This window comes from Symphalangus syndactylus, chromosome 6 (genome assembly GCF_028878055.3).
Source record: "Symphalangus syndactylus isolate Jambi chromosome 6, NHGRI_mSymSyn1-v2.1_pri, whole genome shotgun sequence".
Lineage (NCBI taxonomy): Eukaryota > Metazoa > Chordata > Mammalia > Primates > Hylobatidae > Symphalangus > Symphalangus syndactylus.
In genome coordinates, this window is record NC_072428.2 from 54,365,156 (window position 1) to 54,390,069 (window position 24,914).

General features: G+C 43.4%; 1 protein-coding gene and 1 non-coding gene across 5 annotated transcripts in view; one reads left to right on the top strand and one right to left on the bottom strand.

Moving 5' to 3' along the window:
* Positions 1-24,914, top strand: part of MRPL48 (mitochondrial ribosomal protein L48) — a 76,413-nt gene that overhangs the window by 42,269 nt on the left and 9,230 nt on the right. For 3 of the 4 annotated variants that reach the window (XM_055282908.2, XM_063641390.1, XM_055282909.1), the window contains one exon: positions 18,017-18,186. The exons of the other annotated variant lie outside the window; for it this stretch is intronic. In XM_055282908.2, the coding sequence (XP_055138883.1) occupies positions 18,017-18,186 (170 nt within the window). The remainder of the gene's footprint in view (positions 1-18,016; positions 18,187-24,914) is intronic. 4 annotated transcript variants of the gene reach the window in all.
* On the bottom strand, positions 22,682-22,788 carry LOC129485641 (U6 spliceosomal RNA). The gene has a single exon (XR_008658756.1). It is a non-coding gene; the product is annotated as a U6 spliceosomal RNA (small nuclear RNA).

Below are 24,914 nucleotides of genomic sequence, written 5' to 3' on the forward strand. Positions count from 1 at the left end.
GGGTTCAGTGGTGCAATCTCGGCTCACTACAACCTCTGCCTCCTGGGCTCAAGAGATCCTCCCATCTCAGCCTCCTGAGCAGCTGGGACTACAGGCATGCACCACCACACCCAGCTAATTTTTGTATTTTTTTGTAGAGATGGTATTTTGCCATGTTGCCCAGACTGGTCTCGAACTCCTGAGCTCAAGTGATACACCTGCCTCAGCCTCCCAAAGTGCAAGGAATACAGAGATGAGCCACCATGCCTGGCAAGCAAAATAATTTTACAAAACGGATGAACAAGACATGGTTCATTCTCAGAGGGAGCTGTTAAACCAACAGAGATAAGACACAGACAATATACTTCCAGGCAGAAAGTGACAAGTGCTAAAAGGAAGATACAAAGTGCTATTAAAATTTGGAAGGAATGATTTACACCCTTTTGGAGTTGTGATACCTTAGAGTAAATTATTGAAGTTTTATTTTGAGACATCCCCCTTCTTTTTTTTTTTTTTAAATACTAAACATTCTTTTATTTGCTGACACCAGTACAAAAACATTACATTTGCAACAAAAGTGTTTTCTTCAGTTGAAGTCAGAGGCAGTTACTTCCCAAAATATTAAGTAAAACAGTGTACAACATCAGTGAGACATCCCCCTTCTAAAAGTCCCACATAAAATAGTAGGAAATAAAATCAGTTTTGTTTGAGGGAGACTTTTTTTTTTTTTTTTTTTTTTTTTTTTTTTTGAGACGGAGTCTTGCTCTGTCACCCAGGCTGGAGTGCAGTGGCGCGATCTCGGCTCACTGCAAGCTCCGCCTCTGGGGTTCACGCCATTCTCCTGCCTCAGCCTCTCCGAGTAGCTGGGACTACAGGCGCCCGCCACTGCGCCTGGCTAATTTTTTGTATTTTTAGTAGAGACGGGGTTTCACCGTGGTCTCGATCTCCTGACCTCGGGATCCGCCCGCCTCGGCCTCCCAAAGTGCTGGGATTACAAGCGTGAGCCACCGCGCCCGGCCCTGAGGGAGACTTTTTTGGCTGTTTTAAAAAAATGTCTTAGCGGCCGGGCGCGGTGGCTCACGCTTGTAATCCCAGCACTTTGGGAGGCCGAGGCGGGCGGATCACAAGGTCAGGAGATCGAGACCACGGTGAAACCCCGTCTCTACTAAAAAATACAAAAAATTAGCCGGGCGTGGTGGCAGGCGCCTGTAGTCCCAGCTACTCGGAGAGGCTGAGGCAGGAGAATGGCGTGAACCCGGGAGGCGGAGCTTGCAGTGAGCCGAGATTGCGCCACTGCACTCCAGCCTGGGCGAAAGAGCAAGACTCCGTCTCAAAAAAAAAAAATAAATAAAATAAAAAAATGTCTTAGAATCTTCTCTCTCAGATAATTTTCTGCATATGTCATGCTCTGACCCACTCCATTAATGTGTTATAAAAGGAAGCTTAATGCCATCTGTCCCCCGCTTCCTCTCCAGCCTCTTCTCCACTCTCCCGGATACCACGCTTTAACTGTATTGGGCCTTTTGTTTTTCCTCCAAGTCATTATACTTTTTCAAGGCTCACAAGCTGTTCTGTCTACTTGGAAGACCTCCCCTTCTTCACCTGGCTAATTCCTCTTCAACCTTTAAATCTCAGTGAGAAAGCAGGGTGAGGAGGGACGCAAACAAATTTCTCCTTCTAAGAAACCTTCCTGGATTCCCTGCACTGAGTTACTTTTCTTTCTTTCTTTTTTTTTTTCTTTTTTAAATTTGAGACATGGTCTCACTGTGCTGCCCAGGCTGGAATGCAGTGGTGTGATCATGGCCCACTGCCCCTTGAATGCCTAGGTTCAAGCGATCCTTCTGCTTCAGCTTCTCAGTAGCTGGGACTACTTGGTGGCACATGCCACCAAGCCCGGCTAATTTTTAGAAATTTTTGTAGAGATGGGGTCTCACTATAGTGCCCATGCTAGTCTTCCGGTCCTGGGTTCAAGTGATCCTCCCACCTTGGCCTCCCAAGTGCTGGGATTACTGGTGGGAACCACCATGCCCAGCCCTGAGTTGCTTTTCTTACCACGAGCTGCCAGAGTTCTTGTGCTTCCTGTGTCCTAGGAAAACTGCTCTATGTTTTAATCATCTGAGTGTTTTTGTTGTTTTTGTTTTTGTTTTTGAGACAGGTTCTTGCTTTGTCACCCATGCTGGAATGCAGTGGTGCAATCTCGGCTCACTGCAACCTCTGCTTCCCAGGCTCAAATGATTCTCCCTCTTCAGCCTCCTGAGTAGCTAGGACTAAAGGAGTATACCACTACACTCGTCTCATTATATTTTTGTAGAGATGGGGGTCTCGCCATGTTACCCAGGCTGGTCTTGAACTCCAGGCCTGCCTCAGCCTCCCAAAGTACTAGGATTACAGGAGTGAGCCACCGCACCTGGCCTTAACTGTCTGTTTTGATGACTGTGTTCCCTTTTAGATTATGAGGTCCCTAAGGGTAGAAGTCTCATTTTTCTTCATATCCTCAGTGTCCAGCACAGGGCCTGGCATCAAGGAGAGGACAGTAAATATTGATTGAGCTGAACTGAAATGTGGTTATTGGAGCTGCCCTGTGTTTTTATAAATCAGATTTCTCAAATATAACCCACTATCTGCAAACACCTGGCTCCAGATGACCTTGGTTGTTTGAATGGATTGGATGCTCCCATTGTTTAGGGCTGTAGGCTTTTCTCTGATGTTATTCAGTGTCCCAGGGTGGCTAGTACAGTAGTGCTGGATACTGGAGTAAGTTGCTCCAGCCTCCTGGCTTCCTGCACGGGACAGCACAGTGAAAGCTTTCATCCACCACCTTACAGAGGCTCTGTCCTGAGTTCCTGTCTCTTATCCCTCTGGGGAACTGGACTAGTTAAACTAGATGGAATCTTTTGTGGCCTCCTTTCTTTCTCTCCCTAAGCCTAGAAAAAAAATAAGTTGGCCAGATTCCCATTTTTTCCTCTCTGGGTCTCAGTCTGGCCCCTCTACTCTTGTGAGCCCAACATCCCTAAGACAACAGTAAATTCTCATGCTCATGCATAAAGTATCCAACCCTTGTCCCATTTCTGCTGGTATAATAATCCCTTCATTCCTCCTTCGAAAGGTCCCACACTCAGTCTTATGACATATGCATCTTGGGAAGGAAAGGGGGGTATCTACTTCATCTCAGCTTTCCTTGTTAATACTGTTTTTATCTCTTTCTTTTCTTTTTTTTTGTTTTGAGACGGAGTCTTCCTCTGTTGCCCAGGCTGGAGTTCAGTGGTGCCATCTTGGCTCACTGTAATGTCTGCCTTCCGAGTTCAAGCAATTGTCCTGCCTCAGCCTCCTGAGTAGCTGGGATTACAGGCATGCGCTACCATGCACAGGTAATTTTTGTATTTTTAGTAGAGATGGGGTTTCATCATGTTGGCTAGGCTGGTCGCAAACTCCTGACCTCAGGTGATCCACCTACCTTGGCCTCCCTAAGAGCTGGGAATATAGACATGAGCCACCGCGCCCAGCCTGTTTTTATCTTTTTCTTACATGGCCCGGTTTATAACTATGAATAACTTCCCATCCCTCCATCCCGTGTCCTTGTCCTTGATGCTTTTTTGAGGGAGTAGATGAGAGATAAAAATGAGGCTTTTTCTCAGGTGGCAGCATGGGGTATGACAATAAATGTGGCATTTCAGCTCGCTTACAGTATGTACCTGACCTCCTTCTCAGTGATTTCTCTTTTTGTACCTTGTATTTCAGACATGTTTTCTCATACACCCATGCTCTTTCCTGCCTCTCTGCCTTTGCACATGCTCTTTCGTTTGTATGGGATGATACCCTCCCTTTTTTCTCTATGGTGCTCATCCTGTAAGACCCATCTTGACCTGTGGCAGTGAGTGATCATATTTTAGAGCGTATCTCCAGACCTAGCATCCTGTCTCAAAGTGTACATCTCATTATTCCTTAAAGGCCATGCATCATTCAGTTGAATTTAAAAGGCTTCAGATATTTGGAGTGACTTATATTTCATAGAAGTAAAAATAAGGCCAGGCGTGGTGGCCCCTGCCTATAATCCCAGCACTTTGGGAGGCCGAGGCGGCAGGATCACCTGAGGTCAGGAGTTCGAGACCAGCCTGACCAACATGGTGAAACTCCATCTCTACTAAAAATGCAAAATTAGTTGGGCATGGTGGCGCATGCTTGTAATCCCAGCTACTTGGGAGACTGAGGCAGGAGAATCGCTTGAGCTGGGGAGGTGGAGGTTGCAATGAGCTGAGATCATGCCATTGCACTCCAGCCTGGGCAACAAGAGTGAAACTCTGTCGCAAAAAAAAAAAAAAAAAAAGTAAAAATAATAATAGTCATTCACATTTTATAGCACTGGGTCGTTTTTCCCAAGACCATTTACTTATTTGCCCTCAGCTGTTGTCCAGCTTCCAGTCTTGGGGTAATGGCAGCTTAATAATCTGAAAATTGCCAAGAGAAAGATGTGGGAGGATGAAATGGAGGCAACATGAATTTCTGTCACTTTGTTATATGTTCTCATTTCCAGGCCTTGGAGCAAGAGAGTTAGGTATATCTTCTGTAACTCAGACAATTTTCCTCTTTGCAGAATGGCCCCTAGGAATCAAGACAGCTTTTCTTTTGGAAACTTCATGCTGTTTTTAGTGTTGATAGAGAGGAGGTGTCTGCCATTTCTGTCACCTATTTTATTTTGTTGTGGCACCCATAATAGATCAGCTGTCACAGCCACAAATCTGTGAGGAGACTGGAATCATTCCCAGATAAATCAGAAGGTCAGAATCACTTTATGGTTATAGTCCTGGCTTCTTGAGAGCTTGTCTGGAGGTTGTAGCAGGGGAGCGCAGCTAGTCATATACCCTTGACTAAGGACCGGTCCTCCTCTATTGGGGATGGTTGTCGTCTTCTACTGAGCTTGCAGCTTCGGGAGGGACGCACATGGAGTGGTGAGGGAGGAAGGGGACACCCGCCTAGCCAACCAGATCAGCCGAATCAACCCTGGCAGTCAATGGGGTGACAGATGTTGCAGCCAGATCGCCCTCACATCCGGTCCTACCTTCTTGGTAAAAGAACAATTGGTTTTGCTGGTCTAGAAACTGTAGGGCTAGACATGTATTATAGGACTGGCTTAGGGAGAGTTACTTTATATTAGCACCCATGTTTTCACTCGTTTATTTCTTGTAGCTCATTAAAAGAAAAACCATAATTGAGCATCTACTATATGCCACGCATTGTGCTGAGTATCCATGATGCTCAGGTGAACGGGACATGGTCCTATAAAAAGTGTAAAGTCTGCTGGGAAAGTTAGTGCTCAAAAGTGTAACTAAATAATTGAGGCAAGTGCTTTACTAGGGAATAAACTAAATATCAAGAGAGCAAAGATAAGCAATTCCTTCACGATGTTTTACATGATAAATCCATACAATTTTAAAAACAAAAAAGAAGCAATTCTCCCCGAAAGGGTCAGTGAAGGTGTTACGGAGTTCAGCTCAACAAACATTTATTAAATGCCACCTGTATTCCTGGCACTGGGTAGGTAAAGCTGAACCGGACACTCTTCTGGCAGTATCTAGTTGCTTAGGGTAGCTGTTGACACAGGGCTGTAAAGAACACAGAAAAGCTCTGGGGAGCTTTTCTGTGTAAGTACAGGGAGTGACTGACGTGAAGACTCCTGACTCTGCCTGTGCCATTAGAGCTCCTGGTCTGCAGCCTGCTGGGAGTCTTGCCCTGTGTCACCAAATTACAGTAGTGTCTGATTTTTAGAGGGATTCATGTTTGATATGAATAATAGTAATGACCCTTTTCCATTCTAAAAGTACTTTGGCATCCATTATCTCAGATTCTTGCAAGCCATATTCCCTTGGAACATTGGTGGTACTAGAGCCAAACCCCTCCTCAAGATGAATAATAATAGTCTTTCCCATTTTAGAAACATGTTAAATGAATGGATAGAATTTTCTAAATTTCACACATTCCTCCTATCAGTTTTACTTGATGAAAACAAATATTAACAGAGAAACTCAGTTATGTTTTTATTTATTAAAATTATTAATTTTTTCAGAGACAGGGTCTTGCTCTGTTCCCAGGTTGGAGTGCGGTGGTGCGGTCATAGCACACTGTACCCTCAACCTCTCAGGCTCAAGTGATCTTCTCACTCCAGCCTCCAGAGTAGCTGGAACTACAGGTGTGTACCACTACGCCTTGCTAATATTTTTTTTCCTGCTAATATTTTTATTTTTTAAATTGATTAATTAATTTTTTCAGATGGGCTCACTCTGTCATCTAGGCTGGAGTGCTGTGGCATGATTATGGCTCACTGCAGCCTTGACCTCTCTGGCTCAGGTAATTCTCCCACCTCAGCCTCCTAAGTAACTGGGATTATAGGTGCGCCCCACCACACCTGGCTAATTTCTTGTAAAGATGGGGTTTCACCATGTTGCTCAGGCTGGTCTCGAACTCCTGGACTCAAGTGATATGCCTGCCTTGGGCTCCTAAAGTGTTGGGATTACAGGTGTGAGCCACCACAGCTGGCTTAGAATTCATTTCAGTTCAACTCAACATTTAATAACTTGGGGATCTAGGAATAGAAAGATTAATGAGACATAGTACCTTCCTATATGAACTGTGGTAGTAGTTTAGCTACCATAACAGAGAGACCTATAATACCAGGGGCTTAAGTAAAATATAAATTTCTTTCTTTCTCACATAAAAGTATAAGTAGATATTCCAGCTTTTTGTTTTGCCATACTTATCATATTTCTTCTATCTTATGGTTTGAGATGGCTACTCCCTCTTTAGCCACTGTGTTCACATTTCAGGCAGCAGGAAGCAGAAAGGGGAAACAGTGGTCATCATGTTTCTTTTCGTTCTTTGTTTTTTGTTTTTGTTGTTCTTGTTTTATTTTGTTTTTGCTGTTGTGGTTTTTTTTGGTTTTTTTTTTTTTTTTTGAGATAGAGTCTCGCTCTGTCGCCCAGGCTGGAGTGCAGTGGCACGATCTTGGCTCACTGCAACCTCCACCTCCCGGGTTCAAGTGATTCTCCTGCCTCAGCCTCCCGAGTAGCTGGGACTACAGGTGTGTGCCACCAAGCCCAGCTAATTTTTTTTTTTTTTTTTGAGAACGGAGTCTCGCTCTGTCACCCAGGCTGGAGTGCAGTGGCGCGATCTCGGCTCACTGCAAGCTCCGCCTCCCGGGTTCACGCCATTCTCCTGCCTCAGCCTCTCCAAGTAGCTGGGACTACAGGCGCCCGCTACCACGCCCGGCTAATTTTTTTGTATTTTTAGTAGAGACGGGGTTTCACCGTGGTCTCGATCTCCTGACCTCGTGATCCGCCCGCCTCGGCCTCCCAAAGTGCCAGCTAATTTTTTGTATTTTTAGTAGAGACAGGGTTTCACCATGTTGGCCAGGTTGGTCTTAATCTCCTGACCTCAGGTGATCTGCCCGCCTCGGCCTCCCAAAGGGCTGGGATTACAGCACCTGGCCTGTTTTGTTTTTTTTTTTTGAGACAGGATCTCATTCTGTCATCCAGCCTGGAGTGTAGTGGTGTGATTATAGCTCACTGCAACCTCAAACTCTTGAGTTTAAGCGATCCCCTAGCCTCAGCCTCCTGAGTAGCTGGGACCACAGGTACACGCCATCACACAGGGCTAATTTTTAAATTTTTTTGTGGAGATAGGGTCTTGCCATATTGCCCAGGCTTGTCTCAAACTTCTGGGCTCAAGCGATCTACCCACCTTGGCCTCCCAAAGTGCTAGGATTACAGGTGTGAGCCACTGTGCCCAGCCATGTTGTCTTTTTTTTTTTTTGAGATGAAGTCTCGCTCTGTCACCAGGCTGGAGTGCTGTGATGTGATCTTGGCCCACTGCAACCTCCGACTCCCTGGTTCAAGCGATTCTCTTGCCTCAGCCTCCTGAGTAGCTGGGATTACAGGCACACGCCACCATACCCGACAGATTTTTGTATTTTTAGTAGAGATGGAGTTTCACCATGTTGGCTAGGATAGTCTCGATCTCCTGACCTTGTGATCTGCCTGCCTCGCCCTCCCAAAGTGCTAGGATTACAGGCATGAGCCACCATGCTAACCCTGTCTTTTTTTTTTTTTTTTTTTTTTTTTTTTGAGACGGAGTCTCACTCTGTCGCCCAGGCTGGAGTGCAGTGGCGCAATCTCGGCTCACTGCAAGCTCCGCCTCCCGGGTTCACGACATTCTTCTGCCTCAGCCTCTCCGAGTAGCTGGGACTACAGGCGCCCGCCACCACGCCCGGCTAATTTTTTTTGTATTTTTAGTAGAGACGGGGTTTCACTGTGGTCTCGATCTCCTGACCTCATGATCCGCCCGCCTTGGCTTCCCAAAGTGCTGGGATTACAAGTGTGAGCCACCGCACCCGGCCTCCCTGTCTTTCTGTAGAGTAATTGAACTAGCACTTTGCAAACTGCAGGTGCTTAATAAATTCTTCATTTTGTAAAATTTACTAGTTGGAAATTGGGACCATGCTTATCTCCAATATATAGTAGTAACAGTAATGTCCTATCTATGTACACTACACAACCTCTTTTAAAAATGCCATTTATGGCGGGGTGCAGTGACTCATGCCTGTAATCCTAGCACTTTGGGAGGCGGAGGCTGGTGGATCACCTGAGTTCAGGAGTTTGAGACCAGCCTGGCCAACATGGTGAAATCCCATTTCCACTAAAAATACAAAATTACCCAGACATGGTGGCAGATGCCTGTAATCACAGCTGCTCAGGAGGCTGAGGCACAAGAATTGCTTCAACTCTGGAGGTGAAGGTTGCAGTGAGTCGAGATCATGCTACTACACCCTAGCCTGAGTGACAGAGTGAGACTCTGTCTCAAAATAATAATAATTTTAAATGCCATTTATTTATTTATTTTTAATTTATTTTTTTGAGACAGGGTCTCGCTGTCGCCCAAGTTGGAGTGCAGTGGCACGATCTTGGCTCACTGCAACCTTCTCCTTCTGGGTTCAAGCAATTCTTGTGCCTCAGTTTCCTGAGTAGCCAGGATTACAGGTGTGCACCTCCATGCCCAGCTAATTTTTGTAGTTTTATTTTTATTTATTTACTTTTTTTGAGACAGGGTCTCACTCTGTCACCCAGGGTGGAGTGCAGTGGCACCATCTCGGCTCACTGCAACCTCTAGCTCCCGGGTTCAAGCAATTCCGGTGCCTCAGCCTCCTGAGTAGCTGGGACTACAGGCGCCTGGCTGCAACCTCCACCTCCCGGGTTCAAGCGATTCTCCCTGCCTCAGCCTCCCAAGTAGATGGGATTACAGGAACTCACCACCACACGCCCAGCTAATTTTTTGTATTTTTAGTACAGATGGGCTTTCACCATGTTGGCCAGTCTGGTCTCGAACTTCTGACCTCAGGTGATCCTCCCACCTCGCCCTTCTAAAGTGCCAGGATTACAGGCATGAGCCACCGTGCCCTGCCAAAAATGCCACTTATTATTATATACCAGGTGCTATAAGTACTATGTGCCAGTCTTTAAAGACATTGTTTCATTTTATAGCCTTATAAACATATATATTATTTAAGCCTTAGAGTATCATATGGTTATTCGAGACCCTGTTTGAGGAATCCAAGACTTGGAGAAAGATTAAATGATGTGCCCACGTGGCTAGAAGTTTTCAGAGCTGATATTTGGAATGAGGATGGCCAGAATTCATCTAACATCTCTAGTATTTCCATTTCATGTAAACTCACTCTAGTAAGCTTCACAATAACTTTAGCTGTTACAGATGAGGAAACTGAGGCCTAGAAAGGTCACACAGTGTCATGTAGTGACTAAGCAGATAGTTAGGATTTGAGGTCAGATTTTCTGTGGCTTCCATCTAAGTCTAGTGTACTTTATATAGCATCAGGCCATGCCTCCTTGCTACCCCAGTCAGAGCCAGGCCTTTTGTCCATATGTCTCTCAAGTGTATAACACCAGGTTATAAACATACTGATCACTGCGTACCTCACAGCTCATTATGCACTGTTCATAGTACTAACCCCAAATCATTCAAATCCTCAGGTGTAAATTTTGTTATTTTCATCACTAGAATTTCTGGAAGCTGAATATGCTGCAGGCATATCAGCCTTTTTGTTTGAGGATTCAGATAATGGATTAATTCTTGTCCAACTTTCTCACCCTGGAGAATGTCACTTATAGCAATAGGTAGATACTATCACTTGAGAGGAGAGAGCCTGGGCTTGGGGCTGCAGACTCAGCTTCCAGTTCTGGGTAGACATAAAGTGGTTACCTTTGCCCTTTTCTTGTTGTTAAACCTTACACAAGCCATTTTCCTTTTCTGGGTCTCAACTTTCCCCTTGTGTAGAATTAGGGGGAAGGAGAGATTAAATTATCTCTAAGATCCTTTCTGGCTCTAACAGGCTATGATTCTAATTTGATTCCTTTCTTTATCTGCTCTTTCCATCAAAGTTTCTCAGTAACCTTGGGCAAGTAACTTACCTTCAGAGGACCTCAGTTTTCTATCTGTGAAATAGGGGTAATAATGTGAACATTTCTGTACAAAACTTGTTTCATAATTTACCCTGTAGTCTATTTGGGGGACCACAGTGCAGTCCTACAAGGACCTAAGAATGACAATCCTGGGCCATCCCTTAGTGAATCCAGGCCATAGGAGTGCCAACGTTTGATGATGGACAGTAGTCCATTCTCTCTACTACGTTTCTCCTAACTTCCTTTCCTTTCCTGCCTGGCTGGCCTTCATGTGCAGTCAGGTTGGGCTTCCCAAAACACAGCTTTATTCATGTATATCCTTTGCACAGATTTATTTATTTATTTAGAGACAGAGTCTCGCACTGTTGCCCAGGCTGGAGCGCAGCGGCGTGATCTTGGCTCATTGCAACCTCCGCTTCATGGGTTCAAGTGATTCTCCTGCCTCAGCCTCCTGAGTAGCTGGGACTACAGGCGCCCACCACCACGCCTGGCTAATTTTTTTGTATTTTTAGTAGAGATGGGGTTTCACCATGTTGACCAGGCTGGTCTTGAACTCCTGACCTCATGATCCGCCTGCCTCGGCCTCCCAAAGTGCTGGGATTACAGGCATGAGCCTCCGCTCCTGGCCCACAGATATATCTTTAATAGCTCCTCATGGCATTCATGAAGTCCTGAACTCAATCAGTAGGAGTAGAGAGAATGGGATGGATGTGAGAAAAATTGTGTAGATAAAATGAAAGAAACTGGCATCTGATATTATATGCAGTTAAGCTCTTGCTGGCTATGCTGTGCCCTGGCTCAGAACTGAAATATGTATTGTAATATCACAATGGGATCCTGATAATGTGAATTGGTTCAGGTAGATCTAGGCCAACATGGAAAAGCAAGTGAAATGCCAAGAGGGACACTGGGATCAGCTTTCTTTTCTTTGTTCCCCTAAAGCAATACCTTTGGAGAGTCCTGGCATTTTCTGTAGTTAAGAAAAGCCTCCTACAGGCTTCAGAGAAGCTCCTCCCCTCTCTGCTGGAAAATTTCAGCCACTCTCCATTGCATTCTGACTTCAGCATTCTAGACAGCTCTTACTGCAGTGCTGCCTGTCACGATGAGAAGTCCTGATTGCTGCATTTGGCCATGAATGTGTTGGGCTCTGAAGAGGAGAGAGCCAAATGCCTGCATGTTGGTGGTTGGTTTCTGGAGATTGGCTTCCCAGTCACAGCAAGGTCTAGCACCCTGGGGTGGCCACCACTGTTAAGAACTTTAGTAATGCAGAGGAAAAATTCCTGCACTGGGGATCAGGAGGTCTGGATTTTAGTTCCTGGGGTGTGTCTTGTCTGGCTTCGTGATTCTGGGGAACACATTTATCTGTTTGGGCTTCATATTCTTCCCTTGCAAAGATGAAGAACCAGGACAAAATCATCTCTAAATTCCTTCCCATTCTAAAATTTTAAAATAATGACTCACTGTATGTTTTCTCTTTGCTGGGCCCTGTGCTAGATATGAGGAATATAAAGTGAAAATAATAATAAAAGTTAATGTTTAGTGTTTATGTGCCACAGATTGTATTAACCATTTTACATATAGTATTTTGTTCAGTTCTCAAAACATTCCTGTGAGATCAGGTCTATCATCAGTATTACTGGCCTTGTAAAAGGACCATTTCTTTGTCTTCTCTGTGCTTCCTCAAATTGGGTTCCTGCTCTTTATAGGTTGACCTTCAGAGCAGCAGTGTAAGGGAACCATTCCAGGTGCTCTGTTAGGAACAATGCTGCCGTGGAAGCCCCTAGACTATTGGCTATTAGATGGCGTGACTTAAGGACATACCAGTAGAAATAGTTTTTTTTTTTTCTTTTTTTCTTAAAAAAATAATTCAGCCCCATAGCAAGACTTACTACAAATCTCCAATTATTAGGACATGGTGGTATTATCTCATGGATAGACAAATAGCCCATGGAACAGAAGAGTAGAGAAACAAATGCACATATCTCTGGGTGCTTGTTATATGACATAGGTGGCACTGTAAAGCAGTGTGGCTGGGTCATTTCGGCTGGATGATCATGTGAAAACAAAAAATGACTCTTGACCCTATTTCACACCACCCACAGAAATGACTTAAAGATGGATTGTAGATCTAAATGTAAATATTAAAATAATAAAACTGATAGAAGGTAAAATAAAAGGATATCTCCATGATCTTAAGGTAGGCAAAGATTTCTTAAACAGGACACAAAAATCCCTATAACCATAAAAAATGAATACATTGGACTACATTAAAAATAAGAACTTAAGTTCAACTTCAGGCCTGGTGTGGTAACTCACTTCTATAATCCCAGCACTTCGGGAGGCTGAGGTGGAAGGATCGTTTGAGGTCGGAGTTTAAGACCTGCCTGGGCAACAGAGTGAGACCCCATCTCTATGAAAAATTTAAAAAATTAGCCAGGGATGATAATGTGCACTGTAATCCCAGCTACTTGGGAGGCTGAGGCGGGAGGATCACTTGAGACCAGGAGTTCCAGGCTACAGTGAGCTACTGTTGTGTTACTGCACTCCAACCTGGGCAATATAGTGAGACCCTGTCCTTAAAAAAAAAAAAAAAATCTCAGCTTTGTCAGTGACAAGTTAAACCAAAAAGAGAAAATAAATAAAAATAAAAAAATAACTTCTCATCAAAATATACCATTATAAAGTTAAAAGGGGGCTGGAAGCTGTGGCTTATGCCTATAATCCTAATACTTTGGGAGGCCAAGGCTGGCGGATCACTTGAACCCAGGAGTTTGAGACCAGCCTGGGCAACGTGGAAAAACCTTGTCTCTATAAAAAAATGCAAAAATTAGCTGGGCATAATGGCACATGCCTGTAATCCTAGCTACTCGGGAGGTTAAGGTGTGAGGATCACTTGAGCCTAGGAGGTCAAGGCTGCAGTAAGCTGTGATTGTGCCACTGAACTCCAGCCTGGGCAACAGAGTAAGACCCTGTTGTCACCCAGGCTGGAGTGCAGTGGCGTGATCTCGGCTCACTGCAACCTCCGCCTCCCGGGTTGAAACGATTCTCCTGCCTCAGCCTCTGGAGTAGCTGGGACTACAGGCACCTGCCACAACGCCCGGATAAGTTTTGTATATTTAGTAGAGATGGGGTTTCACCATATTGGCCAGGCTGGTCTTGAACTCTTGACCTCAGGTAATCCGCCCACCTTGGCCTCCCAAAGTGTTGGGATTACAGGCATGAGCCACTGCACCCAGCCAACCCTGTCTTACAAAAAAATAAAATAAAATTAAATTAAAATAAAATAAAATAAAATAAAAATAAAGTAAAAAGGGAAGGTACAGAGAGGGAGAAGATATTTGCAGCACGTACAAAGGATCATGTTTAGAATATATAAAGAGCCTCCACAAATCAATAAGAGAAAGGCAGACAACCCAATTTTTAAAATAAGCAAAATACTTGAATAGGCAGATTACAAGAGACAGTATCCAAATAGCCAGTAATCATATGGGAAGGTGCTCAGGCTCAATAGATATAAAGAAAATGCTAATTAAAATCTCATTGCATGCCGGGCGCGGTGGCTCACGCTTGTAATCCCAGCACTTTGGGAGGCCGAGGCGGGCGGATCACGAGGTCAGGAGATCGAGACCACGGTGAAACCCCGTCTCTACTAAAAATACAAAAAATTAGCCGGGCGTGGTGGCGGGCGCCTGTAGTCCCAGCTACTCGGAGAGGCTGAGGCAGGAGAATGGCGTGAACCCGGGAGGCGGAGCTTGCAGTGAGCCGAGATCGCGCCACTGCACTCCAGCCTGGGTGACAGAGCGAGACTCCGTCTCAAAAAAAAAAAAAAAAAAAAAAAAAAAATCTCATTGCATTACCACTACCAAAATGGCTAAAATAAAGAAACCCACAAGAAAACCTGACTATACTGTTTTCTAAGTGTTAGGAAGAATGTAAAGCAATTAGAACTCTCATACACTGCTGGTGGAAGTCTAAATTGGAAACTACTCTACAAAACTGAGAGTATCTATTAAAGGTGAACCTGTTCATACTGTGTAACTCAGTAGTTCAGCTCCCAGGTATACCCCCAACAGAAATGCATACATATGTTCACTAAAAGATAGATACTAGAACATTGGTTGCACTACTATTCATAACGGCCCTGTACTGGAAATAACTCAAATTTCCACCAACAGTAGAAAGGATAAATAAATTGTGGCGTATTCATACAGTGGACTAGTAGCACATGAGAAGGAAAGAATTGCCATTCCACATAATACCTGGTTGAATCTTATGAACCTAATGAATGAAAGAAGATAGACACAAAAGAGAATGTATCTATCATTCCATTTTCATGAATTTCAAAAACATGCAAAATAACTCTATGGTATCATAAGTCAGGATAGTGGTTACTAATTTGGGGAAAGGAGACCTTTTAGGGTACTGGTGATGATCTGTTTCTTGTCTAGGGTACTGATTACAGAGGTACTTTCACTTTGTGAAAATTCATTGAGCTGTGTAACTTTATTTATGTATTTTTGCATATTAATATATTGCAATAAAAATTTCCTAAAATTCAAACATAATAGATTTTATGATTCTAATTTTAGATTAATAAAATATTTACACTATTAAAAATTTTTTAATTTTAAAATTTTAAAAACAGACCCCAGCCACCTAGTTCCCTCACAAGCAGCCAATGATACTATTTTTTGGGGGGTTTTTGTTTTTATTTTTGTTTTTGAGACATGGTCTCACTCTGTCGCCTAGGCTGGAGTGCAGTGGCTCAATCACCACTCACTGCAACCTCTACCTCCCAGGCTCAAGCGGTCTTCCTGTCTCAGCCTGCCAAGTTGCTGGGACTACAGGTGTGCACCACCACGCCTGACTAATTTTTGTGTGTTTTGCAGAGCTGGGATTTTACCATGTTGCCCAGGCTGGTCCTGAACTCCTAGGCTCAAGCAGTCTGCCTGCCTCAGCCTCCCAAAGTGCAGGAATTACAGGCATGAGCCACTGTGCCTAGCTGATACTATTTTTGTACATACTTCCAGAGATATTTTTTAAATATGCAAGCAAATAAGCATGTATGTAATTACACACATGCACACACACACATATGTATTCTCTTCCAGCTCCCCCATTTAAATGTGTGGCAACATTTTGAACACATTATGCTACAGTTTGCTTTTATCATTTATTTTATCTTAAAGACCTTTCCAGTATCTGTACATAAAGAAGTGGTTATTTATTTATTTATTTATTTACTTACTTAGAGATGGAGTCTCGTTCTGTCGCTCAGGTTCGAGTGCAGTGGTGGAATCTCAGCTCATTGCAACCTCTGCCTCCCGGGTTCAAGCGATTCTTCTGCCTCAGCCTCCTGAGCAGCTGGGACTACAGGCGCACGCCATCACGCCCAGCTAATTTTTGTATTTTTAGTAGAGATGGGGTTTCACCATATTGGCTAGGCTGGTCTCGAACTCCTGACCTCATGATCCACCTGCCTCGGCCTCCCAAAGTGCTGGGATTACAGATGTGAGCCACCGCGCCCGGCCCCTTATTTCTTTTTACAGGTGCATAATTTACTTAATAATAAGTCTCCCTCCTGTTCTGTTTTGAAACAGGATCTCACTCTGTTGCCCAAGCTAGAGTGCAGTTGCATGACCACAGCTCACTGCAGCCTCAACCCCTCAGACTCAAGCCATCATCTCACCTCAGCCTCCTGAGTAGCTGGGATTACAGGCACTTGCCACAATGCCCAGCTAATTAAGAAAATTTTTTTTGTAGAGTCGGGATCTATCTATGTTGTCAGGGCTGCTCTTGAACCCTTTGGCCCAAGTGATCCTCCTATCTTGGCCTCAAAGTTCTGGGATTACAGGTGTCAGCCACTGTACCCAGCCATAAGTCCCTCTCTTTATGGGCATTTAGGTTAGATTATTTTCGGTTGAGGTGCTTTCTTCTTTCTGAAGTATGTTGTGTTAAATATTTTTTCCCAGGCTTCATTTTAACTTTTTTTTTTTTTTTTTTGAGATGGAGTCTCGCCCTGTCACCCAGGCTGGAGTGCAATGGCGTGATCTCGGCGCACTGCAACCTCGCCTCCCAGGTTCAAGCGATTCTCCTGCCTCAGTCTCCTGAGTAGCTGGGATTACAGGTGTGTGCCACCATGCCCAGCTAATTTTTTGTATCTTTAGTAGAGATGGGGTTTCACCATGTTGGCCAGGCTGGTCTTGAACCCCTGACCTCGTGATCCATCCAATTTAGCCTCCCAAAGTGCTGGGATTACAGGCATGAGCCACAACGCCTGGCCTTCATTTTAACTTTTTACAGCAGCCTACACAAGTTGATATGTAGTGAAGCAATATTTTGTATGACAGAAAAGGAAGAAATCAAATAATTATTCTACCTCTTAGTTCTCAAAAGGAATGCTGTGTAGACAATTGTAGAATTTCGAGCTAGGAGGAGTAGAAGAGAACTAATGCTGAGATTCCTTTCTGTTAATTTTTTTTCGTGATTCTGATAAAACTGAGGATTCTCTCCTCAGAAATATGTACATGTAAAATTTTGCATATAAATGCTGGGGCTTGGCCAGGAGCAGTGGCTCATGCCTGTAATCCCGGCACTTGGGGAGGCCTAGGTGGGTGAATCACCTGAGGTCAGGAGTTCGAGACCAGTCTGGCCAACCTTGGTAAACCTCATCTCTACTAAAATTACAAAAGTTAGCCAGGTATGGTAGCAGGCACCTGTAATCCCAGCTACTTGGGAAGCTGAGGCAGGAGAATCGCTTGAACCCGGGAGGTAGAGATTGCAGTGAGCTGAGACTGCGCCATTGCACTGCAGCCTGGGCGACAAGAGTGAAACTCCATCTCAAAAAAAAAAAAAAAAATTGGGGGGCTCATAGACCCCTTAATTCATATATGGGTTAGGAATATTTTAATCTAGGCTAGGCGTGGTGCTCACACCTGTAATCCTAGCACTTTGGGAGGCTGAGGCGAGTAGATTGCTTGAGCTCAGGAGTTTGAGACTGCCCTGGGCAGCATGGTGAAACCCCATCTCTACAAAAAATACAAAAAATTAGCCAGGCGTGGTGGTGTGCGCCTGTAGTCCCAGCTACTTAGGAGGCTGAGGCATGAGAATTACTTGAACCAGGGAGGAGGAGGTTGCAGTGAGCCGAGATCACGCCACTGCCACTCCAGCCTGGGTGACAGGGTGAGACTGTCTCCAAAAAAAAGAAAAATATTTCAATCTGACATAACCCCATCAATTTACAAATTGAGTAATAGAAGGCCAGAAATGGGAGGTGAATCTCAAAACAAGGTAATAGCAGAAGAGAGTCACATGTATTCATGTTCAAGTAATTCATGTATTCAAGTAATGACAGCAATATTCTCTCCTTGCACTGGCTGATGTCACAGCCCAGACTGGCAAGGGAAGCTGCTCATTCCTTCCCAGGAGAACTTCAGTTTGTAGGTAGGGTAACCTGAGAGCAAAATGTGAACAAATTTATTAGAAAGATTGACTTTTTAAAAAATATCAAGATAGTATTATTAGAATTTCTTGTATAATACTTTATTTTCTTTCACTTTTTGTTTTCTCTTCAGCCCAAGAAGAAGAAGGGAAAAGTGGAAGTGAGAGCCATTAATTTGGGGACAGATTATGAATATGGGGTTTTAAACATTCATCTGACTGCGTATGACATGACCCTGGCAGAGAGTTATGCCCAGTATGTTCACAACCTCTGCAACTCTCTCTCCATTAAAGTCGAGGAAAGGTATGAAGGATGCTTTTGTATGGGATGTTCTTGATGTGGGTAGAATGCTCTGCTTTTTTGTTAAACTAGTCTTTTGAGATACAGTTTACATGTAGTAAAATTAACTCTTTTTAGGTATATAATGTACTACAATAAAAATATAGACTAGTTCTATTAACCTGAAAAGTTCTTTGGTGCCCTGGTGTAGTCAGTCTTCTCCCTCTTCCCCACTCAAGTCCCTGGCAACCACAGACCAATTTTCTGGCCCTATTGTTTTAACTTCTCCAAAATATCATATAAATGAAATCACACAGTATGTAGCTGTTTGTGGCTGGCCTCTTTCACCTAGTATAATGTGTCTGACATTCTTTCATGTTTTTGCAAGTTTTTTTAATTGTGGTAAAATACACATAAGTTACCAGCTTAACTATTTTTAACTGTACAGTTTAGTGATATCAAATGCATTCATAATGTTATACAAGCATCACCACCATCCATCTCCATAATGCTTTTCATCTTATAAAAATGAAACTCTAGCTGGGCGCAGTGGCTCACACCTGTAATCCCAGCACTTTGGGAGGCTAAGGTGGGAGGATCACTTGAGCCCAGGAGTTTGAGACCTGCCTGGGCAACACAGCGAGACCTCGGCTCTACAAATAACAAAATTAGCTGGGCATGATGGCATGTGCCTGTAGTCGCACCTACTCGGGAGGGTGAGGCGGGAGGATAGCTTGAGTCCAGGAGGTGGAGACTGCAGTGAGCCGTGTTCTTGCCACTGCACTCCAGCCTGAGTGACCGGGTGAGACGCTGTCTCAAAATTTGAAAAAACAAGCCAGGCTCAGTAGCTCATGCCTGTAATCCCAGCACTTTGGCAGGCTAAGGCGGGCGGATCACCAGAGGTCAGGAGTTCGAGACTAGTTTGGCTAACATGGCGAAACCCTATCTCTACTAAAAATACAAAAATTAGCTGGGTGCAGTGGTGTGCGCCTGTAGTCCCAGCTACTTGAGAGGCTGAGGCAGGAGAATCGCTTGAACCCAGGAAGTGGAGGTTGGAGTGAGCTGAGATTGTGCCACTGCACTCCAGCGTGGGCAACAGAGCAAGACTCTGTCTCAAAAAAAAGATTAAAAAAAAAAAAACACTGAAACTGTACCCATTAAACAATAACTGCCCATTCCTTCCTTCCCTAAGCTCTTGGTAACTACCCTTCTACTTTCCGTCTTTGACTTTGACTACTCTGCTTCATGTAAGTGGAATCATATAGTATTTGTCTTTTTGTGACTGGCTTCTTTCACTTATCATAATATCCTCAAAGGTCATCCATGTGGTAGCATATGTCAGAATTTCCTTTCTTTTTCTCTTTTTGTTTTTTGAGATAGAGTCTCACTCTGTCACCCAGGCTGGAGTGCAGTGGTGCAATCTTAGCTCCCTGCAACCTCCACCTCATGGGTTTCACCATGTTGGCCAGGCTGGTCTCTAACTCCTGCCTCAAGTGATTCTTCTGCCTCAGCCTCCCAAGTAGCTGGGATTACAGGTGTGCACCACCACACCTGGCTAATTTTTGTATTTTTAGTGGAGATGGGGTTTCACCAACCACGTTGGTCAGGCTGGTCTCGAACTCCTGACCTCAAGTGATCGCCTGCCTCAGCCTCCCAAAGTGCTGGGATTACAGGAGTGAACTACTGCGCCCCACCTCCTTTCTTTTTCTTTTTTTCTTTTAGAGACACGGTTTCTCTCTCCCACCCAGGCTGGTATGCAGTCATGGTCTCTCTCTCCCACCTAGGCTGGTATGCAGTGGTGCAATCATTGCTTATTGCAGCTCAACCTCCTAGGCTCAAGCGATCCTCCTCTCTCTCCCAAATAGCTGGGACTACAGGCAAACACCAACTCGCCAAGCTGATTTTTTATTTTCCTGATATGACCTAGTCCTCTGAATGCCTGGCTAATTTTAAAATTTTTTGTAGAGATGGGGCCTCACTTTGTTGCCCAGGCTTCCTTTCTTTTTTTCTTTTTTTTTGTCTCGCTCTGTCGCCCAGGCTGGAATGCAGTGGCACGATCTTGACTCACTGCAACCTCTGCCTCCCAGGTTCACTCCATTCTCCTGCCTCAGCCTCCTGAGTAGCTGGGACTACAGGTGCCCACCACAATGCCCAGCTAATTTTTTGTATTTTTGGTAGAGACAGGGTTTCACCATGTTAGCCTGGATGGTCTCGATCTCCTGACCTCGTGATCCGCCCTCCTCAGCCTCCCAAAGTGCTGGGATTACAGGCCTGAGCCACCGCGCCTGGCCTGGGCTATACAATTTTTTATGACTCTGTTCCTACTGGCAAGAGCTGCCATCAAAGACCCATAAATTTGTTTACAGGTTTGGCTGGCATCAATTTTCCCTACAAAGGAAACTGTTGGAATCTTAGTGTTTAATTTATATACTATTCTGTCATCACTTGTCCTTATCACTTTGAGTAATTCCTGGAACTGGGCAAACTCCTCCCAGTTCACACCGCCACTGGGTGCCGCCATATTGGACAAAAATTATACTTTCTTACTCATTAGATATTAGTATATTCCCATTTAACAGATGTGGAAATCAAGGCTTAGAAAGGCCGAAAGCACAGAACCAGTAACTTGCCTGGATTTAAACCCAGTTCTGCCTGACAAGTATTTTCAGTTATATAGGGTCTTATTTTAAGTCCTTCAGCCAAATTTGAACTTTTAAACCTTTATACATTAGAGTACAACTGTGCTAAAAAATGTTCTTTAGGAGATTTGATAATAAGCTGTGACTTTAGCTCTCATAGCTGACAATACTTCAATTCTAAAAATGTGCTTTCTGTCTTTCTGATGCCCCAGAGAGTTGCTTCCTCTTTCAGCACTTGACACATACCTCATGTCACTTAGTGCTCTGGGCTCGAATGATCTATTCATGTGGCAGTTCCTTTTTCCCTCTGACAGTGCATTCCTTCTGGATGGGGCTGTGTTCTTTGTTTCTTTAGCACCCACTACAAGGCCCACCATATGGGAGACATTCAGTCATGATTGAAAGAATGACAGGTTCTTAACTATCACTATACAATCCAGTTGTGTGGTGTACAATTGCTAAATTAATGAAAGTCCTTTTAATGAATTAATTCAAAAACTATTGATTGAGCCTCTTCTTGCTATATGGTGAGCACTGCACTAGACATTCTGGGAGATACTAAGGTGAACCTCCTAGTTTCAGGGAACATACACACACACAGTGAATGCACACATACATGCATGTACATACATACCGAGAAACATAATTATAACATAATGTGAAAGATAAACTGCAATTACAGCTCAAAGAGGCAGAGTAACATAGTAATTTAGAGTAGTGCTTCTCAAAGTACCATTCTGAGAAGATGTCAGGAACTTATGCCAAAATGTACATTAATACTTGGTTTCCTTCATTAGGAAAGTCTTGATATTAAGAAAAAACTTGGCTGAATCAAGTGATTTGTTTAGTGACTGGTTGCACATTTCTTGTCTGTCATGGACCAGTGACAATTAGGCTGTTCACTGGTAGCTTGTCTATGGACCACACTTGAAGTAGTATGTGGTTAAGAGTACAAGCTCTGCCCACAGAATGGGAGAAAATATTTGCAAGCTATCTAGCTGACAAGGGATTAATAAACAATATATAAAGAGCTCAAACAACTCTATAGCAAAAAAGAAAAATCTAATAATCTAATTTAAAAATGGACAAAAGATCTGAATAGACGTTTCTTAAAAGATGTACAGATGGCAAACAGGCCTATGAAAAAGTGCTGAACATCACTGATCGTCAGAGAAATGCAAATCAAAACTACAGTGAGATATCATCTCATTATGGCTTTTATCCAAAAGACAGGCAATAACAAATGTTGATGAGGATGTGGAGAAAAAGGAACCTTTATACACTGTTGATGGGATTGAAAATTAGTATAACCACTATGGAGAACAGTTTGGAAGTTTCTCAAAAAACTAAAAATTGAGCTACCATATGATCTAGCAATCTCACTGCTAGGTATAAACTCCAAAGAAAGGAAATCAGTATATCGAAAAGATATCTGCACTCCTGTATTTATTGCAGCACTATTCACAATAGCCAAGATTTGGAAGCAACCGGAGTGTCTGTCAACAGGTGAATGGATAAAGAAAATGTACATGTATACAATAGAGTACTATTCGCCCATAAAAATGAATGAGATCCTGTCATTTGCAACGACATAGATGGAACTGGAGGTTATTATGTTAAGTGAAATAAGCCAGGCACAAAAAGACAAACATTGCATGTTCTCATTTATTTGTGGGTGCTAAAATTAAAAACAATTGAACTTACAGAGATAGAGAGTAGTATGATGGTTACCAGAGGCTGAGAAGGGCAGTAGGGGCTGGAGGAGAAGTGGGGATGGTTAATGGGTATCAAAAAATAGAAAGATTGAATAAGATCTAATATTTGATAGCACAACAGGGTGACTATAGTCGATTATTTATTTATTTATTTATTTATTTTTAAAAATAAAGGAATGCTTCACGAATTTGCATGTCATCCTTGCACAGGGGCCATGCTAATCTTCTCTGTATCGTTCCAATTTTAGCATATGTGCTGCCGAAGCGAGCACTAGTCGATAATTTAATTGTACATTTACAAATAACTAAAAGAGTATAGTTGGATTGTTTGTAACACAAAGGATAAATGCTTGAGATGATGGATATCCCATTTACCCTGATGTGATTCTTATGCATTGTATGCCTGTATCAAAATATCCCATATACCCTATAAATATATATACCTGCTATGGACCCACAAAAATTAAACATTAACAAAGAAGAGTACAAGCTCTGGAATCAAATTGTTGGCATTCATATTCTAGTTCTATCAGTTATTAGTAATATGACCTTGGGAAATTCTGAGCCTCAGTTTCCTCATCTATATAATAAGGATGATAATTTTTTCTGTTTCTTTGAGCTCTGAAAATGAAACAAGATGGTACATGACAGCACTTAACACAGACACTGGCACATTGTAAACATTCTGTTACTAATGTTACTGTTGTAATAATTAAGATTTTTTTTTCAGCTGGAGGGAATTAGAGATAGCTTCTTAAAGGTTGATGGCAAAGAACATTAAATATCATTCACAGAATGTTACTATCATACCTACAGTGGGTCAGTCAGTTCCTGGAATAGTGTTTGAAATTTTTAGGACTCTTTTTACATATGCTGCTTTTATAGTGAAGGGCACTGAATTTCCTGCTTTTTATCAACTAACCACGGAATTGCTGTTTTCCCTTTGGCTTTTACTTTTTGCCACATAGCTAGGTTTCTGGTTCTCCCACAGTTGGTGTGTTCACATAAGATTAGGGTCATTTTAGAGGGAATAGTTTCAATGTTTTGTTTGTTTGAGTCAGAGTCTTGCTGTGTCGCCCAGTCTGGAGTGCCGTGGCATGATCTCGGCTCACTGCAACCTCTGATTCCTGGATTCAAGCGATTCTCAAGCCTCAGCTTCCTGAGTAGCTGGGACTACAGGCACCCGCCACCACCACGCCTGGCTAATTTTTGTATTTTTAGTAGAGATGGGGTTTCAGTATGTTGGCCAGACTGGTCTCAAACTCCTGACCTCAAGTGATCCGCCCGCCTTGGCCTCCCAAAGTGCTAGGATTACAGGTATGAGCCACCGTGCCTGGCCTAGTTGCAATGTTTATAGGGTAGTTGTGGTAAGAAGCTAGTTTATTTTATATCTGGCTAAGTGGTCAGTGCTGCATGGTTGTATACTCCTGGATTATAGATTAAAAGACTATGTAGTCCAAAAACAAACAACTAACCAAAACACTTTCTTTAAAAAACTCAGCTGTAATGCACTGGCTGCATTTGAGTGAAAGCAGGAAGGCAGTTACATTTGTTGAGCACCTACTATCAGTGAGGCACTCTGAACAAGCTAAGTACATTCTTTTGTGTATTATTTAACTCAAACACCTTGTACATAGTAGATCAAAGTATCAATGCTGGAGCCAAACTGCCTGAGTTTTCTTGCTCCACTGCATTCTTACTGTATGACATTGGGGCAGTTTGCTCAACCTCTTTGTGTCTTGGTTTCCTCATCTGTAAAATGGGGTTACTAAAAGCACCTACCTTAAAAGGCTACAGTGAAAATTAAGGGAGCTATTATATATAATGTACGTAGAACTATGTCCAGCAACTGTTGGCTGCTATTATCATTACTATTACTATTATTATTATTATAGAAGCTTGCCCTATTCCTACACCTAATAAGTGGCACGTTCTGGAGTTAAACCTACTTTTTTTCCTAATTCTCTATTCTTCTAACCGGTTCTCCGCACAGCATTTAGGGTGATCTTTCTAGATGGAAATATGATTATGTCACTCTTCTGCTTGAAATTCTTTGATGGCTTCCCACTCCCGTAGGATCACAATAAAAGTTTCTCATGTAGCTTCCTAGGTGCTCCAGGGCCTGCCTTGCCTCTCTTCACACTTCCCTCCCCACCTCCCTCTACCTCTAGTTACACTGGCTTTGTTTTTGTCCCTTTCCACCTCAGGACCTTTGCATATGCTCTTCCTCTCTTCATCTAACTAGCCTCTACTTTTTTCTTAGATGCCATCTTTTTTATTTTGAGATGGAGTCTCACTCTGTCGCCCAGGCTGGAGTGCAGTGGTGTGATCTCGGCTCACTGCAACCTCTGCTGCCCGGATTCAAGCAATCCTCCTGCCTCAGCCTCCCGAGTAGCTG